Genomic DNA, 22,988 nt, shown 5'->3' with positions numbered 1-22,988 from the left:
CCAGAGGCACCAACTCTGTGGGTACTCCAGGGGAAAAAAATGGTGGGTTCTGAGCATCCACCAGCAGCCCCCCGCCCCCCCCGATCAGCTCTTCCCCTGCCCTCAGTGACTCCTGCCCACTGGCAGCCCCACCAATCAGCGCCTCCCACCTGCTGCGATCAGCTGTTCTGCAGGGTGCAGGAGGTGCTGGGGGTAAGGAGGGAGGAGCAAGGACGGGGTATGCTCGGAGGAGGGCATGGAATGGGGCGGGATGGGTGGGGTGGATCAGGGGCAGAAAGAGGCAGGGCGGGGGAGGGAAGAGGCAGGGTGGGGGCGAGGCCTTGGGAGAAGGGGTAAAGTGGGTGGAGCTGGGGAGGTGCACCCTCCGGCACATTAGAAAGTCAGCGCCTCTGCCCATGTCACAAGCATAGATCTTTCCAGCAGGCTGGAGGAAACTATAAAGAGGGGAAGTGACATCATCACTTAGCCTCACTCCCCTTACAACTCAAAACCTGGAAACACGTCTAGAGGACAAAGACTTTGAACTGGGGAGGGTGGTCCCAGCCTGGAGGAGAATTCCAGCCTGTGTACTGAAGATCTGTGACCTGTTTATACCATCTACAGTAACTCCTCACTTAACGTTGTAATTATGTTTCCGAAAAAATGCAACTTTAAGTGAAACAATGTTAAACGAATCCAATTTTCCCATAAGAGTTAATGTAAATGTGGGGGGTTAGGGTCCAAGGAAATTTTTGGGGGGCAGACAAAAAGCATTATATACTGTACTGTGTTGGGAGGTGCCCCTTGCTTACCGCACACAGGCACAGCCTGCTGCAGGCAAGGACGCTAGGAAGTACCTTGCACAGCAGCAGCGGCAGCTTCCCCCCAGAAGAACAGGTGCCAACTTTGCCGGGGGATACTCCAGGCCCACCTCTTCCCATTCCCACTCCACCTCCTCTCCAGAGCATGCAGCGTCCCCGCTCCTCCCTTCCCCTCCCAGAAAGTCCTAAGTACCGCCAAACAGCATTGCAAGGGAGCATTGTACAACTTTAAATGAGCATGTTCCCTAATAGAGCAGAGACGTAACTTTGAAACAACGTTAAGCGGGAGGACGTTAAGTGAGGAGTTACTGTATCAGGGTGAGACATGGCTTGATTCAAATCCTGTTTAGTTTATAGAACTCAAATTGTGAATTTACTTTTATTTCTTATGTACCAACTTTGATCTCTACACTTTCTACTTATAATCACTTAAAATTTATCTTTCTGTAGTTAATAAATCTGTTTTATATTTTACCTAAAGCAGTGTGTTTTTGTTGATGTGCTTGGAAAATCTAAGCTCAGTTTACAAAGGCTAGTGCATGTCTTCTCCACATTGAGGGCGGGGCGAATTGGGTAATGAATTTACACTGGTCAGGCTTCTGACGAGCGCAAGACAGTACAATTCTGGGGTGTACTTCTGGGCTGGAGCCTCTCTATTGTTGGTTCATGAATGGCTGAGCGAAGCATTCATATAACTCAGTTGGGCGTGCCAGTGCCTGTGGATGTCTGTGTAAGTGCTGCCAACAGCATCACAGTGTGAATGATACGCCAGGTTGGTGGGACAGAGGACTCAGCAGTCCCACAGTCCAGGTTGCATTCGGGAATCCCATCACACCTACCCAGTTGCTCCTCCTTCTCAGACAGCGCCTGCAGAGCATTCTGCTCTCTGATAACTCTCTCTCCCAGGCAGCTCTGACCTGCCCCCCTTTCCTGTCTCTCAGGTTCCCCTTGACTCACCAGGTTTCTTCCATTTACAAGTGCCCTCCTGTAAAACCCAGTTGGCGTGAGCTGGTGAGTCACAGGTGCACTAGCTCTCTCTTAAATGGCAAGTATCACCCTAGAACAGTGATCCTTCTTTTTTTTTTTTTTAAAGCAAAGAACAAAGACCCTCTTTGTTCCCAAACCTCATAGCTCTTGGCAGCTCTGTCCCACAGAATGATGTGCAGCCAGTTCAATGTTTCAGGTGACAGCTGTTTTCCTGTATAGTGACCTGAGAAGTGATTGAAATTAAGCAATTACAAGGTTTTAAATAAAGAAGAAACTATTACCTACCGTACAGTAACTGTTGTTCTTCAAGATGCGTTCCGCTATTAGTGCGCATGAGCCCAGTGCACGCCAAACAGATTCTTGGACTACAATGTCCATTGCAGCAGGGTCTGCACCCTGAGTGTCCTCACACATTGAACTGAAGGCATAAAGAGTGGGCCACCCCAACCGCCCCTCTGTTCCTTTGCCATACAGAAACTTGTTAATAGACTCTGTAGTAACAGGGATGTGGTGGGGCAGATCTTTGGGGGAGGGTGTGTGTGTGTGTATATACACACACACACACACACACACATATACCTATACATACACACACACAGTAATGCAAGTACGGTGGTATGCTCCAGTACGCCGTACCACCAAGGTATTTATAGCTGATACGGCATACTGGAAAGACACAGGAGGAGCCGTGGGCCCCACGCCGGCAGCTCCTCTGGTGCAACTGTACCACCCCCAGCCCTGCTCCCTGCCCTTCCACGGAGCTGCGTCTCCTCCATCTGTACAGCAGCAGCCCCGCTGGAGGACAGGGCTGGGGGGATAGGGCAGGGAGTGGTACAGCCGCCAGAGGAGCTGCTGGCATTCTGCTCCTTTCCCCGCTGCTGTTCCCATAACTACAATGTTAAGCGAGGAGTGACTGAACTCTGAACTGTATGGGTCATTTAACCACAGAAACAACTTACAAAGTCAAAAGCTTTGCATTCAGAGTGCATGTGATGAAAGGATCAAAGACCAACAACCTTCTCAGCTCCGGCATGGCAGCCATGATGGGCCTAATGAGAAAGGTGGAAGAACTCAACGGAGGATTTGATTATATTGGACTCTTGAAAGGAGATCCAGTACAATTAAACTTAAAAGACAATGCTGAACCATACCATGTACAAACACCTCTACCAGACAGACCTTGGAAAAGACTAGCTTAAGATTTACACAAATTCAGAGGACATCATTACATCGCAGTGGACTATTTTTCCAGGTACATAGAATTAATGAACTTGAAAGAACAAACATGTTGCAGTGTTATCAAGAAGTTGAAGTGCACTTTTGCTTACTTTGGTATTCCAGAATAACTAATGATGGACAACAGAGCACAATTCACTGCAGCAGAATTGTAGTCATTCTAAACAAAATATGATTTTGATCATATTACTAGCAGCCAAAATCACCAAAAGCAAATGGAGAAGCTGAGAGAGCTGTAAAGACAGCCAAGAAAATCCAACAATAGGAAGAGCCACTCCTTGCTCTTCTCAATTACAGATGAACGCCAATAGCAGTTACTAGATATACTCCAACACAACTCCTGATAGGAAGGCAATTCAGAACTACTATTCCAACTTTGGAAAAGAATCATATCTCCAAAGTGACTAGCCACAAAGAGAGTAGCCAAATCAGATAAAAAGGAAAAAAGAACTTATGATCACTTTTCCAACAGACAACACTCAGTTAGAGAACTGCTGGGTCTAGAACATATTGAACGTCTTCAGGGCCATCCCTGGAGGGGAGGTGGTGAGCCCTGGGGCAGAAGTCATGCATCCATCACTTCCGGGACCGACCGCGCCAGCCCATGGGGGCCCCAAAGCATGGGGCCCAGAGCGGTCCCCCCATTCGCCGTACCCAAGGGACAATTCTGATCATGTTCATCTCAAATTGGATGGAGAAAAAGGATGGACAACTCCAGCTGTCATAAAGAAAAAATAATTCAGCATCCAGATCATTTGTGATCAAGACTACAGTAGAGAGATCAACAGAAATCATCGACATCTACAGTTTGTTCCTCAGAAAGCAAAACCAACAGAGCTGACGAATGAAGAACAAGAAGATGACTAATGGACAGCCAGATGACTAAGCTGTTATGCTTTCAAATCATGTAATTAAGAACCAGCATAATTCATAGACATGTAACGGACCGATCCATATTGAACTTCAAAGATACCGTGATAGTGTACATTTTGTAAATGGTAGGAATGTAGAATTTAAAGGGAGATATGTAATAGAATGCTAATCTGTATTGTACAGGTTTCAGAGTAACAGCCGTGTTAGTCTGTATCCGCAAAAAGAAGAACAGGAGTACTTGTGGCACCTTAGAGACTAACAAATTTATTAGAGCATAAGCTTTCGTGGACTACAGCCCACTTCTTCGGATGCCACAAGTACTCCTGTATTGTACAGTTCAGCCACTAGGTGGCACTGTGTGTAACATACTTTATTTAAGCTAAACTCAGCCATACCTGGCATAACATTAAAGGATCTTATAGTGAACACATCAGGTCTGCATCTCTCTGAGCAGGAAGCTCTGGCCAGTCCAAATCTGGTACAGGAGCATGACCTGCTAGTAGCAGCCCTGCAACTTACTATATACAATACATGACAAAGAGTAAGAAAAAGATATAAAGGAAGGAGGAGGAGAGGAGGAGTTAAGGAGAGAGAAGTGGTAAATCAATTACTTAAGTCAATTAAGCCCTGTCATCAACAAAGGACAGCAGAAGTTGGACACTGACCTGTAATGACATCTTCAATTTTTTGCTTGGCAAGCGGCTCCTTCATCCTTTGTAACAGAAACTCGATGTGGAGTAAGCTGATTTTTCCGAGGTCAGGTGAGGACGCAAACCGCCCAGAGATGGACTTCAGAAAATCAAAACCAACCAATTCCCTATTCACAGAGATGCATTTTTAATAGAGTTGTGCAGAAGGAGCTGTTGACTTCCCATTCTGCTCAATATATACATCTCATAAAATCTGTTTTTCACTTAGATTGCTTTTCACAAAAAAGAATCTAGATGGTTTAACCCAGTGATTCTCCAGCTTTTTCATTCTGAGGACCAGTTCATAGCAGAAAGATGCTCCACCGCTTCTATGAGCCACCCTCAATTCCTGACTCTCAAAGGCTCTGTGGATCCCTTGCGGTCAACAAAGCAGACTGGGAACTAGTGCCCTAACCAGTAAATGCTCATTTGGCTCCAGGACAGCCCTGTAACATATCAGTCCATAGTCCATAAACATCTACATTTAAGAAACATTCAAAGTCTGGTTAACCCTTCCAAAAGGAAATAAATCCAGCATTAAGGCTAAAATTCTATCCTCGATAACCTATGTGATTCCAAGATATGTATACTGCATAAACACAGGGAGAAACAGAGGACAGCAGTGTAGAAATGGGACTTCCCTGTTCACAGACATATTGCTTATAACCTAACCTCTTCTATGGGTTTGTTTCCAGAACTGCAGGCCCCAAGAATAGTATTTCAAGGGTGTAAGCCCTTGTTTAAGACAGTCTGGAAATGTATTATCACATAGGGGACAAGAGTTTGGCATTATGCTCAATCCTTTGCTGGCAGGTCATAGAAGCACTATGGGATAACATGTTCAAACCCCACAGAAGGGAGCCTTTTTTAACACCCTCAAGAGAACTGTATCTGTGGTCACAGTGTCCATGGAGTAAATGGGAGAATCCTGGAGGAGACACCCTCAAAATAGCTTTTGTTGGTCCATCGTAGCTTTCCTGCTGGCTGCCAGAAATCTCCCTTTGCTCCTCTTCAGACATTTTCTTATCTAACTGTTGAAAGATAGGCAAAATACATGCCAACACAACTTCATGACTGGGGCCCAAAAAAGTATAATCTCCTTCCTCAGAGCCTCAAGCACATCACATCAGTGCCTGAACACACATGCCAGAGAAACAACTGGCACAAGTTGCTCTGAACCAACGTCTCACACTTCAGTGCACAGTAGTACTGCCAAACTACCTGAACTCGGATGACCTGACAACAGGAATTTGTAATGGAAACTTAAAACAGGCCTTGAACTACAGCATCTCTCCAGATAAAAGGCAATAGCTATAAATATAGCACCCCTGATTCAACATTCATCCTGAGCTGTGCTTGGACAGAGTGGAGGAAGCAGCTCCCAAAGTCAGGGCTGCCAAGCCTTAATTTGTGCCTTGGCTACACAGGGACAACCTACTATGCCAATGTAGGATAAGGTGTAGCAACTCTCTCTTTCATCACAACTCACACTGTATCATGCCCTGACACACTATTTCTACAACTTAGCTCTCCTGTTGTTGGGTATCACTTTGTAAGAATACTGGGAATCCCAGGCAATGTATGTTCTCCCTCAAGTAGGGGGTGCTGAAGTTCTGTACCTCTCATGTTCCAGAAGCAGCTTAGCAGTGTTCAAACAGAAATCTAGTGACACCTCATGATGCAGAAGTTCAGCAATAGCTAGAGAGAAGAAAAAATGGGGATTACTGAGTCACTGAGGAAATTTATCTGCTCACTGTAAAGATATGGGCTGTCTCTATATTCCCCCATGCAGACTGGTATGGTGTCGTGGGTGTGCTCCACTTTAATTTCCCCCAAATGGGACAGCATTAGGTTTGCTTTAACAGTCTGGGGCAAGGAGAAGCCAGCACACATGAACAAAATAGCATGTCCCCTTTTCATAAGGTTTCAGGACAACAATTACAATAAACTGTTCATAAGGTCCTCATCTAAGGACCGCAGATCAGAGCTCCCATACTTAAAAATCCACAAAACAAAGTCTGAGTCTAGCTTAACCAGTCTCCTGGAGCCTCAGATTAAAAAAACACCAGCCACTGCAGCCTGCCTAGCTTCTACTCTCCTGTTCTCTACTTAACTTCCTGTTCCTGTTTAAATAGCCCAGTCTTAGTGCAAGGCAGGGCCTCCTTGATTACACTCCAGGCTGTTCCAGCCTGTCCCATAAAGTACATTCCTTCACACTCACTCTCAAGTCTTTTGTCTTCTTAGGAAAAAAATCATAATTCTAAAACTAGGCAACTGTTAAACATGTTCTTCATGTTTTCATTTTCTTTTCATGTTTTCAAAATAAATTTGGGACTAGTGAAAGGTGCCAAATTGACAGCTCTGGAGACTCAAGTCCTCTGTCTCTCATAAGAACACAAACAGAAAGGACAACAACAATGCAAGCTTCCTCCTCAAGCTGTCCCTTCACAATGTGCCTCCACCCTGGCCTGGAGGGACCACTTCAATGACTGTGGGGAGTTCAGACTCTGTGGACACTCAGTTAAGACTGCAACCAAAGAGCAAGTTAGCATGATGGTGGGTTTTGGACACCTGTCCCTAGAAATTGGACTAAAATTCCTCAACAGCCATCTGAAGGTGAGTTTCAATCTGCCAGAATTCAAACCAGTTACCTGGAGACCAAAATTTATTTCTGGAAGTGCCCACCATGTACCCAGTGCTTTCCAGAGAAGACAGCACAGTGCCTTCCTTGAACAGCTCATCTTCTATGAACAGAAAGTTCTTCCTGAGCCACCAAGTTTTCTGAATTCAAATCCCTTCTGAAGACACTCTTCTGTTGTGATACCACCAGAGAAACCAATTGACTTATACTGTGCTGACAAGTCTGAGGAGCAAGTAAGAATAGTTTATATATCCTGTATGAAACAAACAAACCTGTCAAGTATCAGAGGGGTAGCCGTGTTAGTCTGAATCTGTAAAAAGCAACAGAGGGTCCTGTGGCACCTTTGAGACTAACAGAAGTACTGGGAGCATAAGCTTTCGTGGGTAAGAACCTGAGGTTCTTACCCACGAAAGCTTATGCTCCCAGTACTTCTGTTAGTCTCAAAGGTGCCACAAAACAAACCTGTGTTAACATAAGAAGTTACTCACCCTGTGTGGTAACAATGGTTCTTCAATGTGTGTGTCCCTATGGGTGCTCCACTGCAGGTGTGTCTGCATCCCTGAGCTGCTGATTGGAGAACTTTGGTAGCAGTGTCTGTTGGGCCCGCACACGCGCTGTCTCTCCTCATGCTGTGCCATGAGGCTAGCCAGTGCATGTGGGCTAACCTTCCTCAGTTCCTTCTCTACTGCAGAGTCATAATGAGAACTCCAAAGTAGATGGGAGGAGGGCGGATAGTGAAGAACATCTTGAAGAACCATCGTTACTGAACAGGGTGAGTAACTTCTTCTTCGAGTAGTGTCCTTGTGGGTGTTCCTCTGGAGGGCTGGGACTTCAGAGTCGGATTGGTCACAGAAGAAAGAACAGTGGAGCCAAATATGGTATCAGAGGCAGAGTCCTCAGTGGTCGCATAACGTTCTGCGAAGGTATGGACTGAAGCACAAGTCGCCACTCTGCAGATCTCCCAGATGGGGACATGCTTTAAGAAGGCAACAGATGAAGAGACCGATCTTGTGGAGTATGTACAGATCGAGTCCAGAAGGGTCATGTAACAAATCTGGTAGTACTTGCTAACACAATTCAAGACCCACTTAGAAAGTTATTGGGCTGATATCACTGATCTTTCTGGCATAGAGAGAAACAATCTAGGGGATTACCTGAAGGCTTCTGTCCTATCGAGGTAGAATGCAAGGGCTCTCCTAATGTCCAGGGTATGTAGTATGGCCTTCCTAATTTCCCAGTGAGGCTTGGGGTAGAAGGTGGGAAGGTGAATAGACTGGTTCATGTGGAATGAGGAGGTCACTTTAGGCAGGAACTTTAGATGTGGCCTAAGCGTGACCTTGTCTGGGAAGAATACCATGTACGGAGGATGTGTCATTGAAGCTGCTATCTCCCCTATTCTTCTAGCACAGGTAATTGCGACTAGAAAGACCGTTTTCATCAACAGATAAGTTAGCGAACAAGTGGCCATGGGTTCAAACGAGGGCCTAGTCAGCCCTTTTATACTAGATTTAGGTCCCAAGTGGGGGAGGGAAGTCTAGGCTGAGGGAAGAGGTTTGTTATTCCTTTCAGGAACCTTTTTATGGTTAGGTGCAAAATTACTGAGTACCCCTCTATGGAATGGTGAAATACAGAGGTGGACTCAGAGAGCTCAGAGATAGCCCTGATTTTTTAAGGGTCAGGGCATATTTCAGAATATGCAGAAGAGTTGTCCACTCTAGACAGAATTGCTGGGACATGCACCAAATCTGGAACCTGGACCATTTCTGCAAGTAAGTGCATTGTGTGGAGGACTTTCTACTGTGTAGTAGGAGCTCCTGAGCTTCCTTTGAGCATGAGCTTTCTAGGAGTTGGAACCACCTAAGGGCCATGCTTTGAGTCAGAGGATCCCCAAGTTGGGATGCATGGTGCGCCCTTTGTCCTGTGTGAGGAGGTGTGGGATGGTCAAAAGGGAGATCAGCGCACATCACAAGCTGCATTAGGTAAGGGTATCAGGTCTGTCTCGGCCAGGTAGGGGTGATCAGAATCATGTGAGGCCTATCCTCTTTATCTTGAGCAGGACCTTCAGCAGAAGAGGAAACAGAGGGAAGGTATAAAGAAGGTCCTTGTCCCATGGAAAGAGGAGAGCATTGCCTAGAGATCGCTGTCCAATCACTACCCTGGAACAGTATTGTGGACACTTCTTGTTCTGATAAGTGGCAAACAGATCAGTGGACAGTGTTCCCCGCCGTGTGAACAAGCTCTGAAGTACTGATGGGTGCATCTCCCACTCATGGTCGTGCAGGAATGTGCAACTGAGTTTGTATGCTATCGTATTTTGCGCGCCAGGGAGGTAAGCTGTGGACCAGGTGAGCTTGTGAGAGATGCACCAATTCCACAGTTTCATCGCCTCTGCGCATAGAGAGGTGATCAGGCTCCTCCTTGGAGATCTATGTAATCCATGCAGGCTATGTTGTCCGTCTGGATCTTTATATGTGAGCCTGCTATCAGCAGGAGGAAATTGGTACAGGCGTTCCTGACCGCTCTCAGTTTGAGGAGATTGATATGAAGGGAGCTCTCTGCCGGTGACCATTTGCCTTGTGCTGTGAGACTGTTTAAATGTGCGCCTCATCCTAAGAGGGATGTGTCCGTGGTAAGGGGCGACAAAGGTGGCCCCTGTAGGGAGAGGATCCCTCTGCATGCATTGGTTGGGTCTTTTCACCAGTCCAGGGAGTTTTTGACCCTGGTGGGTAGTGACGGGGTTTGGCCAGACTGTCCCTGTTCAGTCTGTAAACTGAGCTGAACCACAGCTGTAGGCATCACGTGAAGTCTGGCGTGAGGAATCACCGCCATGCCGGCAGCCATATGCCCCAGAAGCTGGAGGCAGGTTCTGGCTGGCACTTGAGGGCTGTATTGAGTCGTGTCTATAAGAGATACCAGGGAGTGAAATCTATCCTGAGGTAGGAAGGCTTTGGCTTGTAGTGCGTCTAGGTCGACCCCTCTAAATTCCAGGTATTGCACTGGCATAAGGGTTGACTTCTGCGAGTTGATTTGTAGTCCCAGATCTTTGAACAAGATTATTGTCTCTCCAGTGGCTCCATGAGCCTCCTGAAGCAACCAGACTCTGAGGAGACAATCGTCTAGGTAAGGATAGATCATCATCCCTTGAGATCTTAAATGGGTGACCACCACTGAGAACTTTGGAAAATACTGTACTCTCGGGGTCGATGAAAGTTCGAAGGGAAGGACTCTGTATTGGTAATGGTTGTTTCCCAGAGTGAACCTGAGGAAACATCTGAGAGCCAGTAGTATTGAGATGTGAAAATAGCCATCTTGTGAGTTGAGGGCTGAAAACCAGTCTCCGTGTTCCAGTGATGGAATGATCGTCAATAGTGTGACCATCTTGAATGTCTGAGTTTTGACAAACTTGTTGAGAGTTCTTAGGTCCAGGATGGGTCTCCAACCTCCCTTTTGGGTATTAAGAAGTACCAAGAGTAGAACCCCTAGCCTCGCAGACGTTGAGGTACTGGTTCTATGGCTCCTAACTGCAGGAGGCAGTCTATGTCCTGCCATAGTAGACTCTTGTGAGAAGGGTCCCTGAAGAGGGGCAGGGAAGACTGTTGTGGAGGAGGTAGGAAGTGAAATGGATGGAATATCCAGATCTGACAATCTCTAGGACTCATCTGTCCAATGTTACGTGCTCCCAGGCACTGCGGAATGCTGCCAAACAGTGGCCAAATAGGTGTGTGGTCACAGGTGATAGTGAGGAATGGTCTCATGGAGCCTCGACCTCCTTGTCAAAAGTGGTGTGTAGGGGCAGGCGGTTAAGCCAAGGACTGGGAGCCTGAGGGCTTCCACTTCGAGAATCTCCCCTTCTTCCTCTGGGGCTTATAGTGCTGCTGCACGGGGAACAGTGCTGAATACTGCCTGTGTTGGTATTGTGAGCTGAATCGTCTCTTTTGCACCAGTGTATAAACTCCCAGTGATCTCAGAGTGGCCCTGGAATCCTTCAGGGAGTGGAGGGAGGCAGTAGTCTTCTTGGCGATTCCTTTGTGGGGACACAATACTTTTTGTCCACTTGCTTGCAAGTTGGAACTATCGAGGCCTGGGGTTCCCACACTGCCTTAGCAGGGTCAAGGATGGCCTCATTAATTGGGAGGATGACTGGAGGTGGATGAGACGTGCAGGATATCAATAAGTTGGTGGTGCGTATCCTTAACCTCCTCCAATGGTATATGGAGGGTGTCGGCCACTCTCTTTGCCAGCTCCTGGAATAGGAGAAAATAGTCTGCTCTGGAAGGCTGTGATGGCATGACCGCCTCGTCTGGCGAAGAGGAGGATATGGCATTGGGTGCAATCTCCTCCTCAGCATCCATCTCCTGCTCCACAACTTCTAAGGGTACTGAGGCTCATGATGCTATAGCGGAGGGAGGCGGTCTGTGAGGTTCTCTGATGACACACGGTGCCCTGGAGGAAGGCTGGCGATGAGCTGTCCAAGCGGTCCCTGTAGAGCCACTGTGGTGGCATAGGGCCTGGTGGAGGTGCACATGGGTGACCATACCAGGATGGCAGCAGTGTCATCTGGTGATACATTCTTGGACTCTGTTGGTATTGGGTCCCATATGGAGCCCAGGAGGAGTACTCAGAAGCCCCATCTGACTCACTGTCAGATCCTTTGCTTGACCATGGAGGAGCGTAGTAGGATTGTAGGGAAATACCTCTTGAGCGACCCTGGCTCGGTGCCATCCTCTGAGTACCGAGAGGTGGTGAGTTCGGAACTTCCAATATAACCAGGTCCCCGGTCTGCTGGAGTTCTGTCGGCACCGAACATCCCAGGATCGGTGGCGGTGCCAGAGGGGATGGAGACCTTGCCCATATTGATCTGTCTGGTGCCAGGTAGGTCGGTGCCACTGTTAGTACCAATGACGGTTCACAAATCTGGGAGCAGTTTAGGGCATTTGCCCTTATCCTTCCGTACCAGCGACTCAGTGCCCATGCCCAAAGGTTCCGTGGGCCTATCAGCAGCTCCAGGTGCCAACGGTCGCTGTGAGGTATGGGTGCCGGACGATCTCAGTGCCTGCAGTGCCAAGGATACTGAACGAGATGGTGATCGATTTCAGTTATCCCTGGGCTTGCTGAGGAGACTTCCCATTCTCCTCTTTAGCGTTTGAAAGGAGTTCCCAGACCGCTTTCTCGACCCACTATCTTTTGAAGTCGAAGACTGGGAGGAAGACTCACGCCTGGCTGGGGACTGTGATAGGGTGACCAGATGTCCCGATTTTATAGGGACAGTCCCAATTTTTGGGTCTTTTTCTTATACAGTCTCCTATTACCCCCCACCCCCGTCCCAATTTTTCACATTTGCTGTCTGGTCACCCTAGACTGTGGTCGGAGATCTTCATCCATGAAGATGATCTTCTGGTGAAGCTCTCAGTCTTTGCGGGATCTCAGTCCAAGTTGTTGGCAGAGGGAACACTTTTGTTGAACATGGCCCCCACCAAGGCAGCAAATGTATGGAGAGTGCTTGTCCATGACTGGGATTGCCTTGCTGCAAGTGTGACGCTTTTTGATGCCCCGAGAGCCAGGCATACCCTTGTCCACCGGGGTCCCCCGCCCCCACCAGGGACGATGGAAGAACAAAGTCCTTTTTCTTTTCTTTTTTCTTCTGGCAGGGCCAAAATAAAGATAAGGGAAGGCTAAAGAACTTTTAGAAGCTAAAAATTAACAACTGAAAGAAGAGTTAAGGATCTACTAATGGTTCCGTCTCTAGCTGGGGCAGTAGAGAAAGAACGGAGGACGAGGACGGTTAGCCTGACTAGCCTCGTGGCACAGCATGAGGATAGTATCGCATGTGTGAGCCCAACAGACACTGCTGCCAAAGTTCACCAGTCAGCAGCACAGGGACAGAGACACAGCTACAGTGCAGCACCCATAGGGACACTACTTGAAGGAGAACTTTATTTGATCAATACATGGCCAATCATTATCTTGACCACTCTACTTATACTCAGCCAGACTCATCATTACTCATGTGAAGTAGTATCTCACCCCCACAAGCAGAGGAGTAACTGTGTTGGCCTTTTGCACAAAATTTAATTTCACCCTGAGTGAATCCAGCCCAAAGTCTAAAACTATCAACATTTTTACACAGCTGCCTTTTCACTATCTTAGTACTAACAAGTCCTCCCTCAGCAAATGCATGTAACTGTCACTCGCCAGCAAAAGTAATTTTTTCCTTTTATTCAAAGTTACACCAGGCCCTCAATAGCATCTGTATTCCCAAGGATAGCGATAATAATTTTAGACAGATTTCCACACCACATACATCCCAAAACCAGGCTGTAACATTTCACAAATAAGTCCCCTTCTTCTATAACAGATGAGAGATTAATTTCAACTCTCTCCCACATCATTCAGTCTTATTTCTTGGGCCTCGAATCAATGACATTATTCTGAACCACATTACATACGGAGCTGATATACCTGTCCTGATGCCTTCATCAGATGCTGCACTTTTCAGAAGGATTTTAATTTTCAAGAAAAACCCAGCTGGATGCATATTCTCCTGCATATTGAAAAACAATGACATTACATGAACAGCCAAATTATTTTTTGAAACTCAGAGTAATTTCAGCTGAATCCTATCAAGAGTCCAGCACATTCACAAACATGAAAGAATGTCAGGAAATTCTAGCCAGGACAGAGCCTGACACAAATCGTAAGTAAAAATTAGTAATAACCTAGTAAATAACAAATGTTAGAAAATGGTAAATGGTGTAAAATAAAAATGAAAAAATTGAGAATCTGAATAAATGGAAATTAAGCTATATAATTGTTTAAACAAATATATGGTAGCAAAAAGAAGAACCAAATTTAGTGTAAATGCCATATTTAGTTCCAAATCAATATGTTTTATGGTTACCAACCAATGATAACCAACCTTTGCTTAGGAAAATAACTAAAAACACAAATGCAAAACAAGATTAAAATCAATTATTTAAATCAAGGTTTCCTGCTTGCCAATTTAAATCATTATTAAAATTGGTGTCTTAAATCAATCCAGCCTGCTTAGACATCACAGTAAGTTACAACCTCATTAGCCAGGCTTATAGCTCTGAGAGCCTTGTCTTGATACTGTTCGCAATCCCACTCCAAATAGACAGTGGCTAATAACCGCAGCACTTTAGCCTAGAAAGAAAAGACAAAGTGAATAATTAAACACAAATGAAATAACCAAAAAACAACATTTAAATTTTGCACAAAGGAGTGGAAATAAAGGAGATGGAAATATAAGCTGTGAAAAATATTCACTGTAAGCACACTGGGCCAGGGACTGTCTTCTCTGTTACTAGAGGTCCAGTGCCCAGCACAATGTGTTGTTCCTTGATTGGGACTGCTAGGCACTACCATCATATAACAATTGTATTCTTATCCCTTCTGAAGATTTGTCTTGACATGGTAAACTGGTTAAGTTTAGGTCAGGCTTAATAAAAGTGCTAACTAAGCCTGACCTAAACTTGACCTTTTTCCTTCTGTAGATGCAGGATAACCTTTAGCTCAATTTAGCTGGTCAAGTTCAAAGTTCATTTAAACTAGGAAAAAGATCAAGTTTAGGTCAGACTCAAAAACACACATTCACTAAACCTAACCTAACTTGACCACTTTTCCCAGTCAAGATGGAGCCTATGGGTTATAACATAATTCTTCCCCGAATACACTAGCTGGAATATAGTATTAATGCACTAGCTTTACATCTGCATGAAAATCTAGGTTCAAATATGACTAAGGACACACACAGCAATGACTCGGTCTCAGACTCAGCCTAGGATCTAGTAGAGAATTATTTACACTATACTACCTTTCTGCGGGACTAAAATAGCAGGAAGTGCTAAAGATCAGGATGGATAACCACTGGCAGAGCTATGAGGGGAAGTCCAAGACGGGCACAGAGAGGCAGTGGGGGCTGCAGAGCAGGACTGGCACTAATGACATCCTATTAGTCTGTGTGTAATTCAGAAGTTTCTGTATGTGTATTTCTTACCTGCATTTCTTCCCCGGGAGAATACTTCTTATCCATTTTCCCAATCTCATAGCTCTGGCTATAATTTAAAAGAAAAAAATCAGAATTATATGGGCTAAGAGATGTAAGAAGAACTCAGTCAGCTTTCTGGGCTATGCAGCGAGCTCATACTTACCTTTTCCATTTCATTTATCGTTAGGAGCCACATAGAGCACACAGAGGAAAATATTAGCTAAAATAAATGGTGACAAGATAAAAGATCCTCTGATTGATATCAAAGCATCAGAAAATAATATCCTTTAATAATATCCATGAGACTGCCGACAGGGCACTTTACAGGAATGAAAATCAATAGAGATAGGACCAAGATATGTCAACTGTGTAAGCTGTGTCAGAAGCAGGCTCTAACACCTGCCAACACTTTTGAATGTCATATGGTAAAGAAAGTGATACTCTTCAAATTTAGCACTTTGGCTCAAGGTGTCCTTACAAAGGACGCTGTAAGAGTAACTGAATTCATTCTTGAACTTCTCAGCCTGATATGATTATCATGGGACAAGATGACAACAAGACAGATACACAATCATACACAGTATTCACCATTATCTAAGAACAGAGGATTTAATTTGCCTTCTAAATCCCCAGATCTGAATTGCACTAAGTTCTTTCTGCTTTACTCAAGTTAGTTAATTAAGCTTCATAACCCCACTTTGAGGTAGATACGTGCTGCCCCTTTTTTTACCGGAGTGGCTAGTCAAATTTCTGGGCCTAGGAGATGTTCCAGCTGGAAGTAGAAATTGATGGAGTCTAATATTTTCTTTAATACAGACTTGTTTATTTACAAGCAATGTACAAAGTCCTGCTTCTCCAAACACAAGAGAAACCAAGAACAAAAGAATCAAATTCTTAGCTTGTACCCCGAAGTCTTTTTAGCCAACAATCTGAAAAGCTCTCACTGGCTTTTCTCAGGTCATGCTGTGCTCACAGGCTACTGCATGGCTTTCTTGCTTTTTGTCTCTGCCTCTCTCTCTGTGTTGTTTGTTCTCAGTTTGTGTGTGCTCTGCCTTCCCTCTCTCACACACACAATGTTCAGCAAAATCCCTCTTTCCACTCAGTCTAAACTCCTAGATGGGTTCACAACCCCATTTTGTCTTAGGTGAGGTGCTTCTGTTTAACATTCTGATACTCATGTTAACTACAGGGTGCATTCACAGCCTAAGCTCAAAGAGGTGTGTGACCCAAGCAGTCACCAATACCTCTCAGAATAACAGAATTATCATTCCCACTTTACAGATGAGGAAATTTAGGCCTGGTCTACACTAAAAAGTTAAGTCAACCCAGCTACATCACTCACGGGTGTGAAAAATCCACACTCCAGAGCAATTAAATTAAGCTGACCTAACACCCAGTGTAGACAGTGCTAGGCTAATGGAAGAATTATTCTGTTGACTTAGCTACCGCCTACTGGGGAGGTGGATTGCCTGTGAAGATGGGAGAACCCCTCCCAACAGCATAGGTAGTGTCTATACTGAAGAGCTTACAGCGGCGCAGTTGCAGCAATGCCACTGTAATGTTTCAAGTGTAGACAAGACCTAAATCACATAGAAGGTAAGTAACTTGCTTTCAAGGTCATGGCAAATCAGTAGCAGAGCCAGAAACAGAACCTAGGAATCTCAATTCCCAGTCCTTGTTCTAAAAACTAATTCACAGTATAAAAGGCCTCTGAGGTGAATGCCTGTGGGGAATTCCATAAAACTGAAGGTAGGTAACAAATGGGACATGGGCAAATAAAACTTTAGGGATGCAAAAACAAATTACATCTGTGGGCAGTGGCGGATTAGCCAAGGGGCCCTAGCCAATTGGGGGGCCCCGGAATAATGGGTGCCCTTCCCCCAGCAGACAAACACCGGGGCAGGATGGGGGAAGTCTCCATGCCCCGACCCCTCTCCCCAGCGGGAGCACCGGGCGGAGGCAGTGGAGCAAGCCCCACACCCCAACCCTGCTCTGCTCCCTGGCAGCAGTGCCGAGCAGGTGGGGGAACCCCCATGCCTGACCCCGCTCTGCTCCCTGGCAGCAGTGCCGAGCAGGTGGGGGAACCCCCATGCCTGACCCCGCTCTGCTCCCTGGCAGCAGCGCTGGGGGTGGGGGTGGGTAAGCCCCCATGCCTGACCCCGCTCTGCTCCCTGGCAGCAGCGCTGAGGGGAGGGGGAAGCCCCAGTGCCCCAGCTCCACTCCCCGTTAGAAGCCCCGAGCAGCATGGGAAGCTCCAGTGCCAAGACCCCGGCTGCCGTCCTGGAACTGGAGGAGCTCTGGCCCCCTGCTGCGGCCTCAGAGCTGGGAGAGCTCTCACTCCCCACTGCGGCCCCAGGGCCCTGTGGGGGGACAGAGCTTCTCCAGTCTTGGGGCCTCAGGGATGGGGGGTAGAAAGGAGCAAAGGAGGGCTGCAGTGAGCGGGTGGAATGGGGAAGGACCATGGGTGGAACAGGGGAAAGGGACAGAATGGTGTGGGACCCTGGGCAGGGTCACAGGCAGAAGGTGTGGGGAGGGGGGCCCCCATGTGCTCTGGCCCAGGGCCCCATGAAACCTTAATCTGCCTCTGTCTGTGAGAATTTATTCCCAGAGTTGATATTTTCTCAGTATGAGATAACATTAATCCCACTAGATGGTGCTATAACATTCTATCCAGGCAAATGTTTGTGCTTTGCAAAGGTTAGTTCGGTACTCCAAAGATTTTCTCACTGGTGTTTGTGAGCACTTAGTATCCCATCTTCTAAGTACAGGGAACAAAATAAAGAGATGTTCTCCAAAATATCAGTTTTAACTAACCCTAAACTCTACTTTAAGACTTCCATGACTCCATATCTATGATCATTAAATGTTTGAGATTAAAGGGGGCATTGTCAAGTTGACTTCTTCTAAATAATTTTTTTAAAAATCCATTCTGATTTTCTGAGTCTGGTACAGGATAATTTTTCTTGATAGCCTAAATGTTCTTTTTCTTAATTTTATTGCACTGCTTCCTTGGTCTCCATCTTACCATCCCTTACAATTCCTTTCCCACGTTGGAGTATACATCCTATAATATATGTAGATAGTTAGCATGTTGTCATTTAGTCCAAATACACCTCTACCTCGATATAACGCTGTCCTCGGGAGCCAAAAAATCTTACCACATTATAGGTGAAACCGCGTTATATTGAACTTGCTTTGATCCACTGAACTGTGCAGTCCCTCCCCCCTCCCCCCCCAGAGCACTGCTTTACCACGTTATATCCGAATTCGTGTTATATCGGGTCACGTTATATCGAGGTAGCGGTGTAGATAGACAAATCATTTGTGTTGCTGTTTTGTGGATTCTCTCCAAGTTGTCAACATTGGAAACCTAATAAATCTGTCAAGGTCACATGTAACAGTGAGCGAGCAGTAAAGGCACCAGGCCAGTTGCGGAGCCGCCTGAGCCCTTGTAGCCCGATGAATGTGGCTGAGAACACTAAAGTAGGGAGAATTAATAAATGAAACAAACTTTCATCAACAGTATAATTATGGCTTTTGGTATGTAACTCTTTTATGAACAATTCAAAGACTACTCTTAGCAAATGCATGTAATGCTGACATTAATTATTTTTCTGCATTTTTCACATCTCTTAAGGTGCAACCATCACCATGGCATTATGAAAGGGGCAATAGCTGAGAACAATCCTCCTAAAGCACAGCCTCCTCGGGAGAATAAGATGTATGGACAGAATTAAGGAGAGCCATGAATATGTCTACATGCAAAGAAGGGACCTCTTGTCAGAACATGAAAATCCATGTGAAAGGAATGCCTGATATTGAGATAACAGTGAGGTTGACATGAAAGGATGTGCCTGTAAACAGAGAAATGCCACTGAGCTGGGTGTAGGCCTAGCTTTGCTCAGCCAAGTAGAGCTTTAGATTTGTAAGCAGCGTCTGAATGAGCTCTCCCCTGACATCTGTGATGAGCTGTGGAAGAGGACTTCAGGAGCTGATCTCGTTTGCATGGGCACACCCACCCTGCCTAGGTGCTCAGCATGATGGGATTGCTTCCTCAAATGATCACTTGTGGCTAGTGTTGGATCCCCAGTCTCCTTGTTATGGGGGCAGGAGTAATAAAGCGTTGTTACCCTTAGGGAACATTAAAAAGGGGATAGAGAATAAGACTGAGAATATATTATTGCCCTTATATAAATCGATGGTACGCCCACATCTCGAATACTGCGTACAGATGTGGTCTCCTCATCTCAAAAAAGATATACTGGCACTAGAAAAGGTTCAGAAAAGGGCAACTAAAATGATTAGCGGTTTGGAACGGGTCCCATATGAGGACAGATTAAAGAGGCTAGGACTCTTCAGCTTGGAAAAGAGGAGACTAAGGGGGGATATGATAGAGGTATATAAAATCATGAGTGATGTGGAGAAAGTGGATAAGGAAAAGTTATTTACTTATTTCCATAATACAAGAACTAGGGGTCACCAAATGAAATTAATAGGCAGCAGGTTTAAAACAAATACAAGGAAGTTCTTCTTCACGCAGCGCACAGTCAACTTGTGGAACTCCTTACCTGAGGAGGTTGTGAAGGCTAGGACTATAACAGCGTTTAAAAGAGAACTGGATAAATTAATGGTAGTTAAGTCCATTCATGGCTATTAGCCAGGATGGGTAAGGAATGGTGTCCCTAGCCTCTGTTTGTCAGAGGATGGAGATGGATGGCAGGAGAGAGATCACTTGATCATTTCCTGTTGGGTTCACTCCCTCTGGGGCACCTGGCATTGGCCACTGTCGGTAGACAGGATACTGGGCTAGATGGACCTTTGGTCTGACCCGGTACGGCTGTTCTTATGTACCCTTGTTGTGTGAATCAAGAGCAGCAGAACTGTACCTGGCATACCCTGCTGGAGGGATTCACTCTCAATGAAACAGCACTCAGTAGGCAGGGAACATGGGTTCCAAAACCCAGTGAGTTGAGAGAGAGTGGGGACAGGTACTTGCACCCAGTGGTGTGGGCCCTGCTTAAGGGTCCTAGGCAGCATTTGACCCTTCCTCTCTCCACTGTGTAATAAAAGAGCTAATTTAGACTCAATTGACAGTCTTGTTACATGCTGCAGAGCTGAAATCACTGATACCTAGGTCTAAGTATTAGACCTGCTTTGAGACAGCGTCTCTGATGTAAGAGACTGCCCAATATGTACCAGCAGTGAGGCTCCCCCACTAACAGCTGAAATCACTGAGAGCTGTGTTAAGTGGTGGGCCCTGAAGACATCTTGGTGAGTGGCCAGCAGGGTGGCTGGCAGAGAGGTGCAGTAAGCGACCTGCAAGGGGGCTGATGGAGAGGCACGACAAGCGGCCAGCAGGGCAGCTGGTGGAGAGGCGCGGCAAGTGGCCAGCAGGGTGGCTGGTAGGGAGAGGTGCGACGACTGAGTGCCCAAGCAGCGGAGCGTCTAAGGTGCCTCCTTACCATTCCTTCCACCTAGGATGGGAGGTGAACTCTGCAGATGAACCTCTGAACTCTGGGGCTGCACTGACCAAGGACAGCAACTGTGAGTGGGGTGCAGAGAAGGGACAGGCATGTTAAAGGGACTTTTGGGTTGCTGCCCTGAAGAACCGGAGGGGAAAAGGACACTGCCCAACTTACTTGGGGAGTGGGTCTTTTGCTCATGGTTTATGTTTGTGAACCCTGTTTTCCCAAATTAATGCTAAGTTACTTCCCTCCTTATTGCCTCTTAGGGTACATCTACACTACAGCGGGGAGTCGATTTAAGATACGCAAATTCAGCTACGTGAATAGCGTAGCTGAATTCGACGTATTACAGCCGACTTACCCCGTTGTGAGGACGGCGGCAAAATCGACTTCTGCCGCTTTTTGTCGGCGGCGCTTACTACCACCTCCGCTGGTGGAGTTAGAGCGCCGATTCGGGGATCGATTGTCGCGTCCCAACGGGACGCGATAAATCGATCCCCGAGAGGTCGATTTCTACCCGCCGATTCAGGCGGGTAGTATAGACCAGGCCTTAGAGGTGCTCAGGGGGTGGTGTGTAATTGTCACAGGTCACTGGGTGGGGGCTCAAGACGGTTTTGTGTTGTATTGTTGAAAAGAAACCAATAGATACTGAACCCGGCCTCTGTTTCTGCCAACTCCGACTGGCAGAAGGGTTACAGATTGATTCATTTAATACTAGAGCTAGATGAAAATTTTCAAACAACCTTTTCCCCATCAGGAAACTGCTTTTTCAAAAACAAAAATTTTCACAAAGAATTTTTTTTTTTTTTTTTTTTTTACACAAAATGTTGCACTTTTTCAATGAAATCCAAAAACTAAAAATTGCTTTTTCCTATTTACTTCAGCCACATTTGCTATTTTCTCCGAAAAAATACTTTGCATTTTGTTTTCCCTTTTACATTACCTGAGCCAGAAGGAGCTCTGTTCATACCCCTTCTGTTCATAGGTTTCCACTCCGAAGTTATAGCAGAGGATTGATAGATAACAGGTCTGCAATTAAAAAAAAAAAGTGCTTCTCCTGTTAGGTTCTTGCAGTGACTTTCAGAAATCTAAGGCAGATGAGTCTCAGACACACTTAAAATACTTTTTAGATCAAAGCTACACCCACCACTATCAGAGCTGATTTTATAGAAGGGAAAAGGAATCTGACTAAAATTGTTGTATTGTTGTTCTATGGGAAACTAAAGCAGCATTAATAAATAAATCCCTCAAGGTCACACATAACAGTAGAACTGATCGAATACATGTTGCAGCCCACTTCCATCAATAAATACGACAGAGTACTTGATCAGGGACAATTAAAAAAGGGGAAATTAGAATAGGAAAGGAAACACTAGGGAGCTAAATGCTCGGGAGTGAATAAAAACCCATCACAAAAGCAGGAACTATTGCACTGTACAGTTTGGGGGAAAAGGTTCTTCCAATATTTGATATTTCAGAATACTGCTGCTTCATTAGCTCCTCTGTGTGTAAGCATTAGGAACCTGAGTTACCTCAGTTAAGCCTGGGGCTAGATCCCTGCACAGATACAAAAATGAGGATGCACATCCGATCCGCATCCACCAGGATCAACCCGCGATCCAATCCGCTAACCGTCTTTTACCTGTATCCGCATCTGCACTCACACCCACAGCAGCAAGATGTCTCACAGGGCTAGCAAGGAGGGGAGGGAGGGAGGAGGGGAGGGATGGGAAGGGAGCTAGTGGGTAGGGGCCGGGGTCTTGCAGGGAAGAGGCAGCACGAGGATGGGGACTGGGGGTAAGGGGCAACATGAGGACAGGGTCTTGAGGAGAAGAGGCAGCGCAGAGGGGGTTGCTGGAGGAAGGAGCGTTGCATCACATGCTGCTCCCGGGTGGCTCGTGAGCAATGGCACATGGCAGATCAGTGCGTGTTGCATCACAGTGTGTTGGAGGGATGGGGTGCCAGGGCCCCACCCGCTCCAATCCCATGGCTGTGGGCAGGCCCTGCTGCCCAGGAGCCGGCGGGCTGGGCCCAGGAGTGGGAGCGTGGCCAGTGCTGCCGGGCCGGGCCATGATGGGGACGCTGGCGCTGCCTGAGGGGCCCAAGCTGCTGGACAGGAAGTGGCACAGCAAGTGGGTGCTCGACAGCCCCAACTCTGATCTGCTGCCCAGCCCCAGCCACTGGCTGCTGGCCACCAGTCCCGAGCGTGCTGCGCCCCCAGGCTGCCCAAGCCGGACACCGCGGGCCAGGCGCCACCAGTGACTAGAGCCCTGTATCCAATTCACTATC

The 22,988-nt window shown here is 46.5% G+C and overlaps 1 protein-coding gene across 1 annotated transcript in view; it reads right to left on the bottom strand.

The window, feature by feature from the left end:
* Positions 1–22,988, bottom strand: part of TEX11 (testis expressed 11) — a 111,260-nt gene that overhangs the window by 66,714 nt on the left and 21,558 nt on the right. The window contains exons 9-15 of the mRNA XM_034782588.1: positions 21,643–21,728; positions 15,244–15,301; positions 14,295–14,390; positions 13,686–13,767; positions 6,205–6,283; positions 4,562–4,713; positions 1,925–2,010 (exon numbers count right to left, since the gene is read on the bottom strand). Coding sequence (XP_034638479.1) covers positions 1,925–2,010; positions 4,562–4,713; positions 6,205–6,283; positions 13,686–13,767; positions 14,295–14,390; positions 15,244–15,301; positions 21,643–21,728 — 639 coding nt within the window. The remainder of the gene's footprint in view (positions 1–1,924; positions 2,011–4,561; positions 4,714–6,204; positions 6,284–13,685; positions 13,768–14,294; positions 14,391–15,243; positions 15,302–21,642; positions 21,729–22,988) is intronic.

Source organism: Trachemys scripta, chromosome 9 (assembly GCF_013100865.1).
Source record: "Trachemys scripta elegans isolate TJP31775 chromosome 9, CAS_Tse_1.0, whole genome shotgun sequence".
NCBI lineage: Eukaryota > Metazoa > Chordata > Testudines > Emydidae > Trachemys > Trachemys scripta.
This window is presented reverse-complemented; position numbering and strand designations above follow the sequence as displayed.